The sequence below is a fragment of the Furipterus horrens genome, unplaced genomic scaffold (genome assembly GCF_987537825.1).
Source record: "Furipterus horrens unplaced genomic scaffold, mFurHor1.1.pri manual_scaffold_13, whole genome shotgun sequence".
Classification (NCBI taxonomy): Eukaryota; Metazoa; Chordata; class Mammalia; order Chiroptera; family Furipteridae; genus Furipterus; species Furipterus horrens.
The window spans coordinates 36686259-36705801 of NW_028327183.1; the positions used below are offsets into that span (position 1 = coordinate 36686259).

The following is a 19543-nucleotide window of genomic DNA, read 5'->3' on the forward strand; positions in this document are numbered from 1 at the left end:
GTTCATCCTACTTCTCCCTTCTCCCTAGAGCTTGCATTCTGTATGCAACCAGGTGGACCTAGCATGTACCACATCAGGGCCCTCTTCTACTCAGAGGCACTTGCTTGCTGCCCTCACTCCAGGTACAAGCCAGTGTTCTCAACCACAGCCCATAAGCCCTATGTTAACTTTCCTCTGTCATCTCTCCAATCTCATTTCCTCTCACTCTCCCCCTTATCCACTCCTCTCAAACCACACTGGCCTTGCCCCCACCCCCCCAGGATGTTTGCACTGGTTTTTCCTTCTGCCTGGAATGCTCCACCACCAGATAATTTGGTTCCCTCTTTCCCTTCTTTTAGGATTTTACTTACTAGTACCTTTTTAGTAAAACCTTCTCTGCCATAAAATTGCACACACACCCCACCACACCCACACACTCATTTCCCTCCTTGATTTAGTTTTCGACATAGCAACACTGTCCTCCTTCAGCTAATACCTTAGATGTTGGACATTTGCCGGGGCTCTTCTTCACCCTGCAATATCCAGCCCACATACCTTCCAGGCTGGCTCCTTCTCATCATCCAGGTCTCTACTCAGGTGTTGTCTCCTTAGCAATTCTTCTTCTCCAACACCCCCCACCCCCCATTCCATTACATTTTCTTTCAGTCTTTATGCACTTATCATAACCTAAAATCATCTTATGTATTAGGTTACTAGTTTATCTTCTACTTAAGCAGAATGTACCTTGAAGGCAGGATTTTGTCTGCTGTGTTCCCAGCTCAGCACCAGTCTTGGCAAGGGATTTGAGAGGCTCTTCAGAAGCAGGTACAATTGTATCCAAACAAAACAACCCTTGTTCTGATTTGAGCTGAGGGTGGCAGGCACCTGGTACCCAAGGGAATCAGGGATGATAGGGGTCTTGGGCCCAGCTTGGCCCTAAAATTTAAGGGGTCCCTAGGAGGGAATAGTGGGAGCCAGACCCTTGAGAGAGGCACTGCTATGTCCAAGGATGGGTGGTGGGGATGAACCAAGGCCTTATGTGATCAGTTTCTTCCTCTGTTTTCTATCATCTGTTGAGTAACATCTGTCCTGGTCTTTATGCATTGGGAGTCTGAATGTCCAGGAGCTCAGGCTTAGCATGCAGTATGGGAAGTACAGGACCCTGGGCAAGGACCACAGTTATCTCGGGCCCTCCACAGATGATAGTGAAGGCCTGGGATTCCTTAGGTTCAGAGAAAAGAAGTGGTAGAGATGGAGAACACAGAAGACTGAGGGAAGGGAAGCAATAAGGAGGGGGAAGAAATGATGAGGAACAGGGAGGCCCAGGTGGGAGGAGGTTGTCAGGAAAAACAGAGTGATGTAGGCAGAGAGAGATATGAGGAAACAGGGAAGCAGATGTGAGAGCCCAAGAGAGATTCATGGGGAATAAAGAAGTATGGAGAAACAGGGAAAGAGATGTGGGTTGACAGAGACATGGAGAGATAGATATGGGGGACAGGAGAAATGTAGGGACAGAGAGACAGGGGCATAAATATGGGAGACACAGAAAGATGCAGATGAAGAGAGACATGAGCAAGTGGAGAAATAGATGGGAGAATAGAGCAACTGGGGAGCAGATAGACAAAGATGACTGAGGAAAAAAAGAGGAGATTGAGAGTTGGGGATCTAGTGGGGACAGGGGAGGAAAAGAAAAATATAAGTTCAGTGGCACTGGAAGGCTTCATGAAGAGCCCCAGGCCCAAGTCTGAGCTCTGTCCTTGCCCCATTGTATGTCCCTCTTGTGCCCCAGCATGATTCAGGCCACAGTCTCAAGCATAAAGACTCCAGGGACAGCCACATTGCAGCTCCAACTAACTGCTACTAACTGGGAATATGAACCCAGTGCTGCTAGATTTGCTGAGCCTTCAGGAAAGATCAGAAATTATTTTAAAGCACTGTTGAAGTCAAACAAACAATAACTGTGGGCCATGTCCAATCCACTGTTTGTCAGGTTGAGACTCCTTAGCTCAGAGGTACTGTGGGGGCTCCCCTCCCACCTTTCTTGTCCAGGCAAGGCCAGAGCCCTGGCATCTCAAGCTTGGGCTTGGGGTTTTAAGCAGAGAAAAGACCTGGTCAAACTTTGATCTTTAGAGACATGATATCCTGCTCCCCCTCCCAAAAAAATAATAGTAAAACAGAGTGGTGAAAGACCTTAGATAGGGTGTGGGGAACTCTAGTAGAGAGTTTACAAACTCAGGCTCTATAGGGGCCAGACAGGGACACTCCAACAGGAGCTCCCAGGCTTCCTCCAGAGCCAGACACCTGGTTTGAATCCTGACTCTGCAAGTTAATGGCTTTGTCTGACTTTGAACAAATCACTGTGTCATTCTGTGCCTCAGCTTTTTCATCTGGAAAATGGGGACAAGTATAAAAATCATAGTGAGTTTTCAAAAAGTTATTAACTGTGTGTCTGGCATAGAGTAAGGGCTTCTTAAATATTAATAAGTGAGACAATCACTACTTTGCCAGATTGATTTTTTTCCAAGAAAAGCCAAAAATTTGGAAACATGGATGAAATGTTCTGATTTTTAAATATCGGGCTCTAGCTTAAGCAAAAACACATGCTGTGTGGGTCAGGTAGGTTCCACTCACCCTTCACAGCAAGTTCTCCTTGTGCAGCTGAGCCTGCTGCCTGGTGCTGCTCTTGGTACTCCTACAGTCTTTGCACTCTCTGAAACAGCACTCCCAGTGCTAAGCCCAGCTCAGCCTGTGGGTACTGGGAGGGGACTCCAGGGTGAGGCCCTACAGGAGCCAGCAAAACACCCGGGTTGCTGGGGTGGGGGTGGGGGGTGTTCAGAAACAGAGTGGCAGCAGCCTCAGGGTCTCTTGATGCTGGTCCCAGCACCACCAGATGTTCAGGGCCATGTGCCAGTGTTACAGAACCCCTGGGCTGCTCCAGTTGAAAACAAACCCATGGGCTCTTTAGTTAGGGGCCCGATTGCCCGCCGCCAAAATTATAACTCTCAATACCAGAGTTTGGTGAAAAGAAAAAGAATTGTTTATTTAACAGTTATATAGATTTAGTTATTTGCGGATTTCTGTTGTTAAGTCTTATGCTCTTTAAAATACCCACAAACACATATCCTTGCCTCCCCCCCTTCCAAACCAGGCTAGTTTTAGGAAAGTCGGAGAAACCGTTTCCCTACTTTCCAAACACAGTTCAGCTTTACCAGCAGCTGCCAATCATTCAATATGATTGGGGAGGTCCTTTCTGTGCTGTGGTGCCCTCCAGCTCTCAATGCAGAACCACCTGGATTCTCAGCCTTCTTGCAAACTGCCTTCTTCCTGCAAACCGTGTGGATCTTCTCTCCTTCTCAAAACTGCATGGCGAGAGCCTCTTAAAGCAGCCTGGAGACCCCTTCTCCAAGCCACATGGAGAAGGCCCCTTCACCAAGCCATGTGGAGGGAGCACACGAGAGAGCGAGAGCGAGAGAGCCCGAGAGCTAGAGTGAGAGAGTGAGTCAGAGCGCCAGAGCCAGAGCGCGAGTGAGAGAGCGAGAGTCCCAGAGCGAGAGCACGAGCGAGAGCCAGAGAGAGTCTGAGCGCCAGAGCCAGAGCGAGAGCGAGAGTCTGAGAGCGAGCGTCTCAGAGAGCACGAGCGAGAGCCAGAGTCAGAGCTAAAATGTCTGCAGCTGCTTATATATCCCTGATTGCGTCATCTGATGCAGTGGGCATTGCAAACAGTTCTGACCATTCACAGACCCTTACCTAGGCTCTGTGTGCTTTCTCCATACCGTCCCCTGGTTCAAGACTCCTCCCATCTGCCTGAGGCTTTGGATGCATTAAAGCCATTTTGCATAAGAAAGACAGTAGCCACCAGCCTCAGGCATGTGGAAGCATTTGAAAAGCTGCTTACTTCTCCCCATCCCCTAGCAGCAAACTCTGGGGATTTTTGGACTCCCCTGTTTCTGTAACACCAGGATGACTAGGCCAGGGACGGGTGCTGTGGCCTTCTGTGGAGGCAGGACTGGCTCCTGGTTGCTTTGGGGACTCCACTGCCTCTGGGAGACAAGGCATGGGGGGAGGGGAACCTCTGGGCGGGGCTCCAGAGGGGCTTTCCTCAGGAGAGGACTATGGGTGGGGGATCAGGCTCTAAGGGGGACTAACCTCGGGTAAGTCCAGACCTTTGGGAAGAACTTTCCTCAAGAGAGAGGGCTGAGAGTAAAGTTCCAGGTGGTACTGTTACAGAACCCCTGGGCTGCTTCAACTGAAAACAAACCCACGGGCTCTTTAGTTAGGGGCCCGATTGCCCGCCGCCAGAATTACAACTCTGAATATTATGTTTGAGTGGAAAGAGAAATTGTTTATTTAACAGTTACACATATCCTTGCATCCCCTCTACCAAACCTAACCAGTTTTAGGGAGGTCAGAAACACCGTTTCCCTACTTTCCACAGTTCAGCTTTACCAGCAGCTGCCAATCACTCAGTTCTGATTGGGGAGGTCCTTTCTGTGCTGTGGTGCCCTCCAGCTCTCAATGCAGAACCGCCTGGATTCTCAGCCTCCTTGCAAATTGCTTTCTTCCTGCAAACCGCATGGATCCCTTCTCCTCAAAACCGCGTGGCGAGAGCCTCTTAAAGCAGCCTGGAGACCCCTTCTCCAAGCCACATGGAGAACTTAGCTTCTTTATTCTGCATGGAGAAGGCCCCTTCGCCAAGCCACATGGAGGGGGCGAGAGCGTGAGGGCGAGAACACGAGCGAGAGAGCGAGCGCGCGCAAGAGAGAGAGCACTAAAATGTCCGCAGCTGCTTATATATCCCTGACTGCGTCCTCTGACGCAGTGGGCGTTGCAAACAGTTCTGACCATTCACAGAACCTTACGTAGGCTCTGCGTGCTTTCTCCATACCGTCCCCTGGTTCAAGACTCCTCCCATCTACCTGAGGCTTTTGATGCATTAAAGCCATTTTGCATAAGAAAGACACTAGCCCACCAGCCTCAGGCATGTGGAGGCATTCTAAGAGCTGCTTCCTTCTCCCCATCCCCCAGCCGCAAACTCTGGGGTTTTTGGACTCCCCTGTTTCTGTAACAGTACTTCCCTAAATATAAGACTCCATAAGTTACTTCTCAGGTGGGTAAGAGTAAGACAGGGGTGAAGGGTGGGAGGTGGTCAGCCTCCAGCAGTGGGACCACCCTGTGCTCACCTGGGTGCACAGTGTCCAGAGAAGATGGAGGACACAAAATCTGGCCACAGGTAGCACACACCCCAGTACCACTGGAAGCAGGAAGGTGTGAAGTGCTGCGGCACAGGTGCTGGTGGCCCATGCGCTGCAGCCAGGCCTACAGCCGGAGGCCATCCTTCAGTGGAACCTGCCAGGTAGTGGGGTTGGTGATACCAGGTCCAGGCCAACCCCACTGCCCCGCCAACACTCACGCCCAGGTCCTTGGGCTCCAAACCCCTGCATCCCCCCTCCATCCCCTGGCTCTCTTTGCCTCCTACCCATATTGCATTCTTCCACTCCACTTTTTAAACTCCCAGCATCAACCTGCCTCTCCCACCTCCACTACTTCTCCCATCTAGTTTCCATCCTCTAGGTCTGGGTTTTTGCCTTCTTCCTGGTCTCCCTGCCCACTTCATGGGGGTGCGACTATAGACTGAAAGAGATTTAAGAAACATCAACCCAAATGCAGGATCTGGGCCTCGTTCTGCAACAGATCACTATAAAAAGACATTGTAACAGTTGGGGGGAACTGGACATGAATTGGATATCAGATAATTGAAAGAAAATTTTCTAGGTGTGATAATTATATTGATTTGTGATTTTAAAATAGTCACCTATTAAATATTTATGGATAAAAGACCTAATGTCTGGAGTTCACTGTAATATACTGCATTAAAGGTGTATGTGGGAGGAGCGTAGATGAAAAAGATTGGCAAAATGTTGACAACTGGTGAAACTGGATGATGGATACATGAGGATTCATTTATACAACTCTTTTTTGTGTATGCTTGAAAACACCTGTTAAACAGTTTTTAAACAACAAAGAATAGCCTGATTTTAAAATGGGCAAAGAACTTGAATAAACATTTCTCCAAAGAAGATATACAAATGGCCAAGTAGCATATGAAAAGATGCTTAACATCACTAATTATTAGAAAAGTGCCAATCAAAACCACAAGGTATCACCTCATAACCAGTAGAATAGCTAGTATTTAAAAAAAAGAAAAGAAAATAACAAGTGTTTGCAAGGATGCGCAGAAACTGGAACCCTGTGTACTGTTGGTGGGAATGTAAAATGGAGCAGCCTCAATGAAATAGTATGGCAGTTCTTCAAAAAATTAAAAATACAATAACTATATGATCCAAAAATTCCATTTCTGGATATAGGCACAAAAGAATTAAAAGCATGTTCTCAAAGAGATATTTGCATGCTAATGTTCATAAAAGTATTATTTGCAATAGCCAAAAGGTAGAAGAAACTCAGGTATCCATTAACATATGTATAAATTAGCAAAATGTGGTATATATATACAATTAAATATTATTCAGCTTTTAAAAGAAAGAAATTTATAACATGAATGAACCTTGAGGACATTATGGTAAGTGAAATTAGCCAGCCACACACACAAAAATATATACTGCATGATTCCACTTACATGAGGTATCTAGAATACTCAGATTCATGGAAATAGAAGTAAATATGGTTGTTGCCAGGGACTGGGGAGAAGCAGAAACCGAGAGCTGTTTAATGGGTACCATTTCAGTTTCACAAGATAACACATTTCGGAAGATAGGTTGCATGACAATTTGAATATACTTACTACTACTGAACTGTACAGTTAAAAATGGTTAAGGCCAGGCTGGTGTGGCTCAGCGGATTGAGTACCAGCCTGTGAACCAAAGGGTCACCGGTTTGACTCCCAGTCAGGACATGTGCCTGGGTTGCAGGCCAGGTTCCCAGATGGGGACACGCAAGAGGCAACCACACATTGACGTTTCCCTCCCTTTCTCCCTCCCTACCCTTCTCTCTAAAAATAAATAAATAAAATCTTTAAATATGGTTAAAATGGTAAGATTTTATGTTATGCATATTTCACCACAATTAAAAATTAAAATTAAAACGTTTTTTGAAAAATGGACTACAGTATTCCCTCACTTATCATGGATATTACGTTCTAGAACCCCTGAGAGAGGTGAAAATCCGCGAAGTAGGAACCTTACATTTATTTGAGTATTTATATATATTTTAAGGCTTTATAAACCCTTCCCACGCACTTATAAACCGTTCCCAGTCCCTTATTACCCTTTCCCACTCCCTTATTAACCTTTTCCACACTTTTATGAACACTACTTATGTTCTTCAATATATTCTACACTCTTAAACCTACATAACTTTAACAACATACATATACAGTACCGCAAAATCCTGCGATATAGCAAAAAATCCACAATAAATAGTTAAATATAATATTTTTTAAAATCCTGCAATACAGTGAGGCTGTGATAAGTGAACCGCGATATAGAAAGGGACAACTGTAAATAAAAGCTTTCTCAGTGGGAGTGTCAGGATTATCTGATAAGGCAACCTCTGGTGGTGCCCCCACTACTTCTGTATCCTGGTGCCATTTGTCCCCAACATCAGTAAAGCAATGCATTCTACTTAGATATGGGCTCAAGACTGTCCACAATAAAGATCTCATTTTCTAGCTTCAATTGTAGTCACAGTTGACTACATGGGTGGCCACATGATTACATTTTGGCTATTATGTCCTGTGGGTGCTGCCAGAAACTGTGAGACATTAAACATTTATATCAAGCTAATAAATTTGGGGATAGTTTGTTCATAGTGTAACTGTTACAATCAGTCATCCACATCCCACCTTCACAATGTCTTCCATATCTGTGACATTATTTACTTAATATTTTTCTTAAAATTCACCAACTTTAAGTGTTAATCAAAGATATCTTTGATTAACTTTATACTAAGTTGCAACTGGAAAACAAGTACCAATTCCATAAATAGAAGTGAACTGTAAAAACACTAGATACCTTTACTTGCTGAAGCCTATGAAGCCTGCTCTCTGTTAAAAAGGAAGAGTAAGGAGTGTTAGAGAGTGGGGAACAATAAAATCTATAGGAGACAGAGTAAATAAATTCAGTCACATGTACACAAAACAGTATTACGCAGCTCTAAAACAGCCTGTGGAGGCACTCTAGGAACTGACATGCAATTGTCAGGCATATATTATCTGAATAAAGTAAGGTTCCACACAGAGTATGTCAGCTTTTAGTTATTGTGGTAGGCTGAATAATGGTCTCCAAAAGATGCCTATGTCCCTGGAATCTATGAATATTACATTTCATGACAAAAAATGTCATGAAATGGGGAAATTACCCCAGATCATCCAGACTGGCCTTAAATGCAGTATCACAGACAAAAGAGGAGAAGGTGATACAACTATGGGGGCAGAGATTGGAGTAATGTGGCCACAAGCCAAGGAATGCCTGCAGGCACCAAAAACTGGAAGGAGCAAGGAACGGATCATCCTTGGAGCTTCCCAGGGAATGCAGCACTGCCAATACTTTGATTTTGGCAAGTAAAACCAATAAGCATGAGTGCACAGCAGAGCTGGATGGTGCAGCCCACACGGCCACCGCCTGCAACTCTTACCGCCGCCATACCTGGGCACGTTGCCATGGGGCGCCCGGGCCAGCAGGAGGCCTGAGCAGGAGCCTGGCAGGAGATGGGAGGACTGTGAGGCACCCTACTGTTTTTCCAGACTGCAAGATGGATTTTGCGGCTCTGGTCAGTGAACTCACCCCTGTGCCTATGATCTGCATGTATAGGTTAGGAGGCCAGCATCAAAGTAAAGGCCTGAACTGCAGTTGAATCTCATTAGCCTGGCCCTTCCCCAGACCCAGAGCTGACTGAATACACAGGGGAACAATTTTTAACATAATTCCTGTTGAGTTCGATTTTTCAGCTGTTTTAGACTCAAATGGGCATGCTGATTTCAAATTGCAGTTAGTTTTCTTCTATCACATCAAGTTTTTTCTGTACAACTTATCTTAATGTGACCACTCTAGGCTGGATCGAGCCTTGATGGAGGGAAGTACTAGTGCTCTCCTATTGGCTGAGAGCAAACCTCCCTCGAGTGGGGAGGGCTGGGGGACGACCTTGGAGACCAGCAATGAGTTCATACTTGTCTAGGCTATTCAGTTACACGTAAGACAGAGTGGTGAGAGGCTCTGTGCTGCTCTATATAGTGAATCGTATTCTGAAGTGTAGTCTGAGTTCTTGTCTGTATACAAGAAGTTAGCAGATTTTTAAAAAATTTACATACATACTTATTTCCTTTCCTTCAGATCATGTCTGCCTCTGCTATTTCTCATTGTAAGTGCCTAAACAACCCTGATTCATTTTGTTATATCTGTGGCGGTTTTACCATTCCCAGTCAAAGGACAAACATCAGTGTATTTGTCAGGCAAGCTTATTTTGCATATTTTAAAGTAAAACTTGGTGATCAAGGTAAGTCTTGGGCCCCTCACAAGGTATGCAAGCAGTGTGTCGAGAATTTACAGATGTGGACGAAGGGAACACGTGATAAATTGCCATTTGGTATACCTATGGTTTGGCGAGGGCCCAGAGATCATTCAAGTGACTGTTACTTTTGTATAGTGAAAACATCAGGATATAACAGGAAAAATAAATGTAAAATAGAGTATCCTAGTCTACCATCAGCTATAAGCCCAGTGCCTCATTCAGCTGATATCCCAGTGCCAGTTTTCACTGAACTACCCTCTTTTGAAAAACAGGAGTATGGTGAAGAACTTAGTGATAGCAACGATGAAGATTTTGAAATTGAAGATGACTCAGTTCTTAAGAGATTTGATCAGCATGAGTGGAACAATTTGGCACGAGATTTGGGACTATCCAAAGAGGCTTCAAAACTCCTGGCATCAAACTGCATGAGAAAAACTTGCTTGGAAGAGGAGTGAAGGCGTCCTACTTTCGATCAAGAGAAAGTCCATTTCTGCAGTACTTTCGAAGTGACAGTGGGTTTGTGTATTGCCATAACATACATCGTTTAATGGAGGAATTAGGAATTCCAATCCATAACGCAACTGAATAGCGACTGTTCGTCGATAGCTCAAAGCAGAACTTAACGTGTGTCCTCCTCCACAATGGCAATTTATTTGGTGCAGTCCCAATTGGCCATTCAGTTTGTTTTCGTGAAGAATATGAAGACATAAAGAGAGTCATTGATCTATTGCAATATCACAAGCACAATTGGAACATCTGTGTTGACCTTAAAATGGTCTGCTTCCTTCTTGGTCAGCAACACGGAATCACCAAGTATCCCTGTTTTCTGTGTATGTGGGACAGCAGAGCTTGTGAGAAGCATTGGGTGGAGTCAAATTGGCCTCCAAGATCTGACCTCAAACCTGGTAATCCAAACATTCTACATGAGCCACTTGTTGAAGGAAAGAACATTATATTCCCACCTCTGCACATAAAACTGGATCTCATGAAGCAATTTGTTACAGCTTTGCCAACTGAAGGAGATGGTTTCAAGTACCTAATTTTGGCATTTCCTAGCCTGTCGTTTGAAAAGATAAAATACCTTAATATGTATGTTTGGTAACATACATATTAAGGTATTTTGTACTACTTGTACAAAATTTGACTTACGGTAATAATATATAGCATTTATATGAATAAAATAACTCTAAATAAACAGTATATTCAGGTAATTTTTTCTTTATTTTTCTTTGTATGTACATTTTGTATGATTTTGGGACAAAGAAAGGGTATCCTGTACCTTAAAAGGTTGACATGATAGAGAAAAACTGGGGTCATTTTTGGATTCAGATGCCACAAGTTAGTCAAAAACAAGTGTCAGATCTAGCTCAACGAAAATTGTGTTCCCTAGAGATATAATTAGCAACTAATCGGGTGTCTGTTAGCTAGTCTCTCTACATAATAAACACCAAGATCAAGTGTAGACAGTGGGGAAAAAAAAAACCCAATATGGACTGTGAGAATAATTCCTGTTCTCTTAAGCCGCCAAGTTTGTTACAACAGTCAAAGGAAACTAGTATAGTAATAAGGGGGGAAATATGAACATATATTCAAATTTCCTTGTATTTGCATAAAGAAACACTGGGAAGAACACGCGAAAACTAAAGAGGCCACCAGTATAGAGGAGGTGGATGGGATGGACAGAGGTGGGGATGGGAGCAAGACTTCTCAGGCAAAAGACAGAGAGGAAAAAGGGAGGGGGGGGATGCAGCTGGTGAAAGAGGACAGAAGGGCTGACTGAGAGAAGAGCTGTGGCACCCAAAGACCAGAACCCGAAGACCCACAGCCAGGTATTTTGGCTGCTGCAGTCCCTTCAGCCTTAGTCTGGGATCCAAATGCTCTCACCAGCCCCATTCTGCCTGGACACACATAGGAAATCCAGTGTAGCAGCACTTCCCAACCCCTACACTAGGGCCAGGATAACTCCATTACCAACTCTCTTCTTCCTTACTAACAAAACTCCAACTTTATTTGCAGCCATAATATGCATGGCCTTAATGCATATTATGAATGCTTCCAACATTCCAACATTCCTTTGCAGATAGGTGAGACAACATAACTGAGTTCTGGCCAATGAATACTTTCATGTTGTGTGATATATCTGGGATGGTACCTTAAATGTGAAGGGGTTCTCAAGTGGAATCAGAGCATCTCAAGGGGCAAAAGAGGATAAAGAACATAATTTAAAAAAAAAAAACCTCTTCCTAATTTGGTCTTGTTCTAATTTTCTTTTGTTCCTCTGAATGGCAACATTTATGATGGGCAATAGCCCTCTCTAAAAATCTACCTTAAGTGAACAGCCAGTGTCCTCCTTTCTTAATAGAATATTTTAGTCTTGCTAGTCATCTTATCTAGAGCATGGACTAGCATACACTGCTAGAAGCTCTTCTTTTCTTCCTTACTAACTCAAAATTTCTTCAAGACTGTTAAATGCCCAACTAAAAGGCTACATTTCCCAGCCTCCTTTGCAGTTGGGGGCGACCAAAAACAAAGAACCCAATATTGGGTGAAGTGTCTTTCTTTCTTTCTTTCTTTAAAATATTTTATTTATTTATTTTCAGGGAGAAACTTCAGTGTGTGAGAGAACATCAATTAGCTGGCTGTCACATGCCACCAATTGAGGAGCTGGCCCAACACCCAAGAATGTGCCCTGATGAGGAATCCAACTGGTGACCTTTCAGCTCACAGGTGGGTGCTCAATCTGCTGAGCCACACCAGCCAGGGCTGGATGAAGTTTCTGAGAAAAGTTTGTAAAGGGGGCTGACTCAGTTTAGAGTTGGGTCCTTTGGGTTCTTCCTTCCTTCCCTTTTCTTCTTGCTAGGAATGGTAGGGCATAATGACTGGGCACTGGCAGCCATCTTGGATGAAGCTGTAGCATGCTAAGGATGACAGAGCAGAAAGGCCCCTCATCTCTGACTCCACACTAGTGCTGGTTAGCCAACCCCTGTACTTACGTTATATGAGAAAAATAAACTCTGAGGTAGAGTGTATTATTGTTCAAAATATTTGCTGCCCTTCCCTACATGAAAATCACATATCTCTAGTTTACCTGAGGCTTGCCATAGACTTGTTTTGGCCAAAGCAGTGAAGTAACATGGGTCACTTCTAAATATACAATTTAGCAGGAACCATTGGGTGATTCTCCCCACTGTCTCTTTTCCCCCTCCCACAAGACCAGCAATATTCCATACAGGGGCGATTCCTTCATCCTGAGTCCACAATTAAGATAGTGTAGAATACAGCCAACAAATGACCTGCAAAGAACATAGTGTGAGCAAGAAATAAACCTTTCTTGTAATAAGCCACTGAGACTTTGAATTTGTTGCTGCAACATAACTATGATGCTTCCTACACACCGCATAATTTGTTTAAGCCATTATTATTTAAGGACTTTGTTACTGCCAACCAGATGAATTTCCTGACTCCATACCCCATTAGAGATGACTGCCATTTGCTCCTGAAGGGGCCTAAAGCATAACTAATGTTTTCTTTGGCTGTTGGCAGGCTTTTAAGTTATTCCCTAGCAGCCAATCCTCTGGATATGTTTTATCTTGTTCCTACCTAGCATCCATGCTCTCTCCTGAATCTCTTTTAGGAACAGCTCCTCACCCAACCTGCTCCTCACCTAACTTTCAGTTAATTGGCTTCTGCAAGACTGACTCAGGGGTGGGCCTTGAGGTGGAAATGGACTAGTCTATTGGAGGAACAGCCTAGTAGCCACTGGTTGGACTTAAACAACACAGATAACCTTATTTTTATAAAGTCACCTAGTTGCCAGGTACAGTTGTCATTGTCCTCTTCATTATTATATGTAGAACACTTGGAACAGGGACTGGCATACAGTAACTTATCGTTGCTGCTGTAAGGCAGGCAAGAGTGGAAGCAGGGAGACCAGCAAGCAGCTACCACAGTGTCTCATTAAGAGAAGATGACATAGCCCTGGCTAAGTAGCTTGGTTGGTTGGAGTGCTGTCCTGATGTGCCAAGGTTGTGGGTTTGATCCCAGGTCAGGGCACATAGAAGAACTGGCAAATGAACTGATAAATAAAGGGAACAGCAAGTGGAGAGAAAGAAGGCCATAATGGCAGCCTCGACTATACTGTGACAGAAATGGTCAGACTGGGAATGTGGGCTTTTAAAAATGTCCTACTAGACTTTCAGTGAAGACGGAGGCCTAGACAGACACGCTGGGTCTCCTTCCACAACTAAGAAAGAATATAATTACCTCAAAAATAGAGACAACCAGAAGTTCCAGAAAATCGAGCTGCATGGAAGTCCAACAAAGATATAAAGAAGAAATACTCATCCAGACAGGTAGGAGGGGCGAAGCCGGGGTGGAGAGTCTGCGGTGTGGTGGCAGTAGTGGCGGTAGCAGTAGACTGGCAGAAAGTGCAGTCAAACATTTTAAAAAGTCGGGAGGAGACTTCCGGCCAAGATGGAGGCCTAGACTGATATGCTCCATTTCCCTCCACAACTAAGAAGGAATACAACTACCACAAAACCAGAAATAACCAGAAGTTCCAGAAAATAAATGGAAGTCCAACATATGAAGTTATAAAGAACTGGTACTTGCCCAGATGGGTAGGAGGGACAAAGCCAGGACTGAGAGGTCAAGCTGTGCTGGCGATGGCAGCAGCAGCGATGGTGGCAGGATGGCAGTAAGCACAGACACCCATATTTAAGAGGAGGCGAGAAGCGCCTGGGGAGCACTTCCAGCTGCAGACCAGACCCATTAGCAAATCCAACGCTGTGGAAGGCAGACCCCCATTGCCTTGGACTGTGAGGCCTGGAGGGGGTGAGGATGGAGAAGGAGGCTCCCGGTCTCTCGACAGAGAGTGAACGGCAGGAATCCATCTTGGACCCCCACCCCCACAGAGAACGCTACAGTGTGGTGAGAAGGGTTGCCCAGTTGTGATAAGTGCACGGGGCTCTGCCCCCTATAGCACAGGACATGTGACAGCCCCACCCAGGAAGCAAAGATAAACACAAAACTGTCAGGATGACACAGATCATGATAGAGATCCTGGTGACGCAGCTGACCAGACAGCAAATATCTAATCTAATGAAGCAGCAGATAGGAAATCTTTCTGAGGCACAGTTCAGAGCTTTGGTTATAAAAATGCTTACAGACTAACAGCAGATCTTAAACAAGACGGGGAAGGAATGAAGGCTACTCCTGCTGAAATGAACAAAAACACATATGACACTAGTGGTGAGGGAAAGAAAACCAGGGGTCAAATCAACAAATCGGAACATAGGGAAGGAACAAACAGTCAACTAGTGCAGAAAGTGGAAACGAAAAATGAGGAAAATTAGGAGATGCTCAGAAACCTATGGGACAGCTATAAGTGGGCCAACATCTGAATCATAGGGCTGCCAGAAGGTAAAGAAGAAGATCTAGAATTGAAAAATTATGTGAAAAAATAATGAAGCAGAACTTCCCTAACTTGGGGAAGGAAATAAGACTTACAGGTCCAGGAAGCACAGAGAGTTCCAAAAAAACTGGACCCAAGGAGAACCACACCAAGACACATTATCATAAAAATGTCAAAAATTAAGGGTAAAGAGGGAATCTTAAAAGCAGCAAGAGAGAAGACGAGAATTACATACAAAGGCATCCCAATAAGACTCTCAGCTGATTTCTCAAAAGAAACTCTGCAGGCAAGAAGGGACTGGCAAGAAATATGCAAAGTAATGAAAAGCAAAACCCTACAACCATGATTACTCTATCCAGCGAAGCTGTCATTCAGAATAGAAGGGCAGAGTAAAACCGAAGGAGTTCATCTGATCCAAACCACTATTATATGAAATGTTAAATGGACTTGTTTAGGAGAAAGAGGATCAAAACTATGAACATTAAAATGAAAACGGTATCACAAAAACCAACAACAGAAGCTAGGGAACCAAAATAAAGGCAAACTAAGTAGGCAACGAGAGTGGGAAAAGAATTATAGGTATGGGGAACATTATGGGGGAAGGTCAGCAGGGAGGGGAAAGAGGGAAAGGGAGGGATATGGTACAGGAATTAAGAAGCATAGTAGGAGGGAGTGGAGTAGACAGGAAGATGTTGAGAAGAACTATATGCACAGCCAATGGGCATGGACTAAGGGGGGGACAACTGGAGGGAGGGCGTCACTGGGTGTAGGGGAACAAGGGGAAAAGCAATTGGGACAACTGTAACAGCATAATCAATAAAGCATATTAAAAAAAAAAAAGTTGGGAGGGACACCTGGGGAGTGTTCCCAGTCTCAGACCAGACCACACAGCTCACAGTCCCAGGCCAGGGAAAATAAAGCCTCATCGCTTCTCACTATGCAAACCAGAGGGGGTTGGGGCGGAGGAAGAAACTGCCGGTCTCTCAGCAGATTCTGCCTGTTTAAAGGGTCCCCATGGCCCTAGAATGTCCACAGACCTACTCACTCTGGGAACAACAGCCAGGGCAACAGCTAGAGAGGCGCAAGTCCAATATGGAAGTGCAAGAAGTGCCTGGAAAGGGGGCAAGTGCTGAGCAAGTCACATTGTTCCCTCTCAGACCCCCCCCCCCCAGAGCCACAATGTGGTGAAACGGGTCACCCTGTACTGATGAATACCTAAGGCTCTGCCCCTTACAAAATAACAGGAGCAATAGCTCTACCTAAGACACACAGGCAAACAAACACAGGAGCCTGTCAAGATGAGCAGACAGAGAAGTTGGCCCAAAAGGAGGAACAGATCAAGGTTCCAGTGGGAGAACTAAGCGATGAGAAGATAGCAAATCTCACAGACGCAGAGTTCAAAACATTGGTGATAAAGATGCTCACAGGCTTGACAGATATACCTGAGTATGGCAAATGCATAAGGGAAGAAGTGAAGGCTATGCTAAATGAAACAAAGGAAAATCCACACAAAACCAATGGTGAAGGGAAGAAAACCAGGGTTCAAATCAGTGATTTGGAACATAAGGAAGAAAAAAACAGTCAACCAGTACAGAATGAGGAAACAAGAGTTGAAAAAAATGAGGAGAGGCTTAGGAACCCCTGGGACAAGTTTAAACATGCCGACATCTGAATCACAGGGGTGCCAGAAGGAGAAGAGGAAGAGCAAGAAATTGAAAGCTTATGTGAAAAAATAATGAAGGAAAACTTCCCAAATTTGGCAAAGGAAATAGACATAAAGTCCAGGAAGCACAGAAAGTCCCAAACAAGATAGACCCAAAAAGGACCACACCAAGACACATCATAATTAAAATACAAAAGGTGAAAGTTAAACAGAGAATCTTAAAAGCAGCAAGAGGAAAGCAGAGAGTTACCTACAAAGGGGTGACTATAAGACTATCAGCTTATTTCTCAAAAGAAATTTTGCAGGCAAGAAGGGACTAACAAGAAGTATTCAACGTGATGAAAAGCAAGGACTTACAACCAAGATTACATTTATCGCGGATTTTTTGCTATATCGTGGGATTTTGCGGTACTGTATACATATGTTGTTAATGTTACGTAGGTTTAGGAGTGTAGAATAAATGTAAGTTTCCTACTTTGCGGGGTGGGGGGCATCTAGAACGTAATACCTGTGATAAATGAGGGAATATTATACTCTATCCAGCAAAGCTATGGTTTAGAATGGAAGGGCAGATGAAGTGCTTCCCAGACAAGGTAAAGCTAAAAGAGTTCATCATCACCAAGCCATTATTACATGAAATGTCAAAGGGACTTACTTAAGAAAAAGAAAATCAAAACTATGAACATTAAAATGACAACAAACTCACAACTATCAACAACTGAATCTAAAAAATAAAAACAAAATCCAACTAAGCAAACCAGAATAGAAACAGAATCATAGGTAGGGGGATCATTTGGAGAGTTATCAGCTGGGAGCGGGAAGGGTGAGAAATGGGGAAATGGTGCATGGATTAAGAAGCATAACTGGTTGGTACAAAATAGGCAGGGTTAAGTTAAGAATAATATAGGAAAGGGTGAAGCCAAAGAACTTATATGCATGACCCAAGAACATTAACTAAGGGGGGTGGGATTGCTGGAGGGAAGGGAGATACTGGACAGAGGAGCAAAGGGAAAAAAAGTTGAGACTTCTGTAACAACATAATCAGTAAAATATACTTAAAAAAATGTTCTACTAGTTTAGTTAGAATTCCTCTATTTTCATTTATAACAAAATTGCCAACATGTTAGAGATTTTGTTGTGATTATTGCACGATGGGAATGTCTTTGGGAGTCAAAGTTTGAGTTAATAAACTAGATTCCGGGCAATGGTATTTAAGAAAGAATTATAAATGATACCCAGATTGTGACTTCAGTTCTTCCGTTTTGACCCCTTGCTTATCCATGAGAGCGTGAACAAGATCTGACAGAGTCTTTTATGTCCAGCAGGGTGAAATGCTGAGAATAACGTCTCTTTACACTTCTAGAGACTGCAAGCTGCACCAGGAGTCGACAGAGGCATTTACCGTCGGGACCCGGTCCCTGCAAGCACCACCCCCCTGTTGCGATCACTTGTAGAGTTGCGATCACTTGTAGACGGTGGTCGGCGTCCAGGAGGCCGCAGTGTTGGAGCAGTTCGGAGCGCAGCCGTACTCAGGCAAAACTGTCCACCCAGCCAGCCCGTAGAGTTCTTTTTTTCTTTTTACTGTGTGGTTGCCTCTCACTCACACCCCTAACTGGGGACCTGATGTGCAACCTAGTAATGTGCCCTGACTGGGAATCGAACCAGCGACACTTGGCTCGCAGGCCGATGCTCAATCCACTGAGCCACAGCATCCAGGGCTCCCCGTAGAGTTTTTCCCTGTTTGCAGCCGCAGTTTGGTGCTCACCGGGAGCCGCCGAACCCCGCCCCGCCCGCGCGCTCTCCTGCCTCACGTGAGGGGCAGTGGTGCCTCGTCAAGTGCCTCGGTAGGGAGGGGAGCGCCAGAACACTATCTGTCCTGCCGGGCTGCCCCAGCTACGCCCTGGTCCCGCGGGAAAAGCAATACACCTGCCGTTGGTCATCCAGACTTTATTACGGCGTTTCTGAGCCTGCGCGAACTCTGAATTCAGTCTGTTTCCGCCCCACCCCAGGTTACATCCGGGAGACTCCCACTGCGTTGTTAGTTGCCCTGGGGCGGCAGAAAAAGAGGGAGGATGTTCCTTTAGTCATGGCCACGTAAAAGTTAAAACCAGTACGTTTCTGTGAATGATGAAACCCAGATGGATAGAAACCGCCACTATTGCTTAACCTAGTTGTGGCTCCACCCGGCCAAACACTCCACTCCGCCTCTGAACCCTCATTGGTAAATGTACCGCCCGGCAGCCCTGCGATTGGCCAGACGAGCAGCTACCGCATCCAATGGGTGGCGGCGTCGGCTTTCCCGCGGCGGTTCGTTATTCTACAGCGTGGTGGTAGAGGCGGCAGTAGCGGCGGCGGCAGCCTCGGCGGTTGGGAAGTGTAACGGTCGCCCGGCTCCAGTGCGACCATGGCGGCCTTTGGGCCTGCAGGTTGTGCGCGGAACGATGCAGTCGCGAAGCTGCCATCTGTCGTGGCGGGAATTCCAGCACGGAGGGGCCCGTCCCCCCCGCCCCCTGCTCCAGCGCTTTGCCTGCGTCGGCGGACGCGACTCCCGGCAGCGCCCGAGGACACAGTGCAGAACCGGGTGAGGAGCTGTCTGTACTGCCCACTTCAGGTCCTCCCCTTGGATCTTTGGCCCTGCCTATCAGCTCCCGGCTTTGGGCTCTCTGGCCCAGTCGCACCCTAAGGCCCGTCCCTTTAGGTAAGACCCCTTCCACTTTCCCGTCTCCTCTCTCGGGTACTGCCCGTCATTTCCAGTTCCACGTCTTAAACCCTAGCCCCACCTTCAGCCCTTGGAGTATTTCTGGATTCCGCCCTGGGCCCGCTTTCCTGCACCTGTAACCCTTTCAGTCTTTACATGTCTCTCTGGGCCCTTCCACTTTGGGTGACCTCGCCCCGGCTATATCTTTAGGCTTCTGAGTCTTACCTGCCCCAACTCTCCGTCAGCTCTTACCTCCTCCCCTCACCCC

The 19543-nt window shown here is 45.4% G+C and overlaps 2 protein-coding genes across 2 annotated transcripts in view; one reads left to right on the forward strand and one right to left on the reverse strand.

The window, feature by feature from the left end:
* Positions 1 to 1075: 1075 nt before the first annotated feature.
* Positions 1076 to 5280, reverse strand: THAP8 (THAP domain containing 8). The gene is given in 3 exon segments (XM_090259072.1): positions 1076 to 1247; positions 5160 to 5259; positions 5262 to 5280. Coding segments are annotated over 3 exon segments (291 nt in total).
* Positions 5281 to 18912: 13632 nt separating this feature from the next.
* Positions 18913 to 19543, forward strand: part of WDR62 (WD repeat domain 62) — a 55775-nt gene continuing 55144 nt past the window's right edge. Inside the window, exon 1 of the mRNA XM_090261093.1 lies at positions 18913 to 19158. Within this exon, the coding sequence (XP_090117219.1) occupies positions 18982 to 19158 (177 nt within the window). The 5' untranslated portion in view covers positions 18913 to 18981. The remainder of the gene's footprint in view (positions 19159 to 19543) is intronic.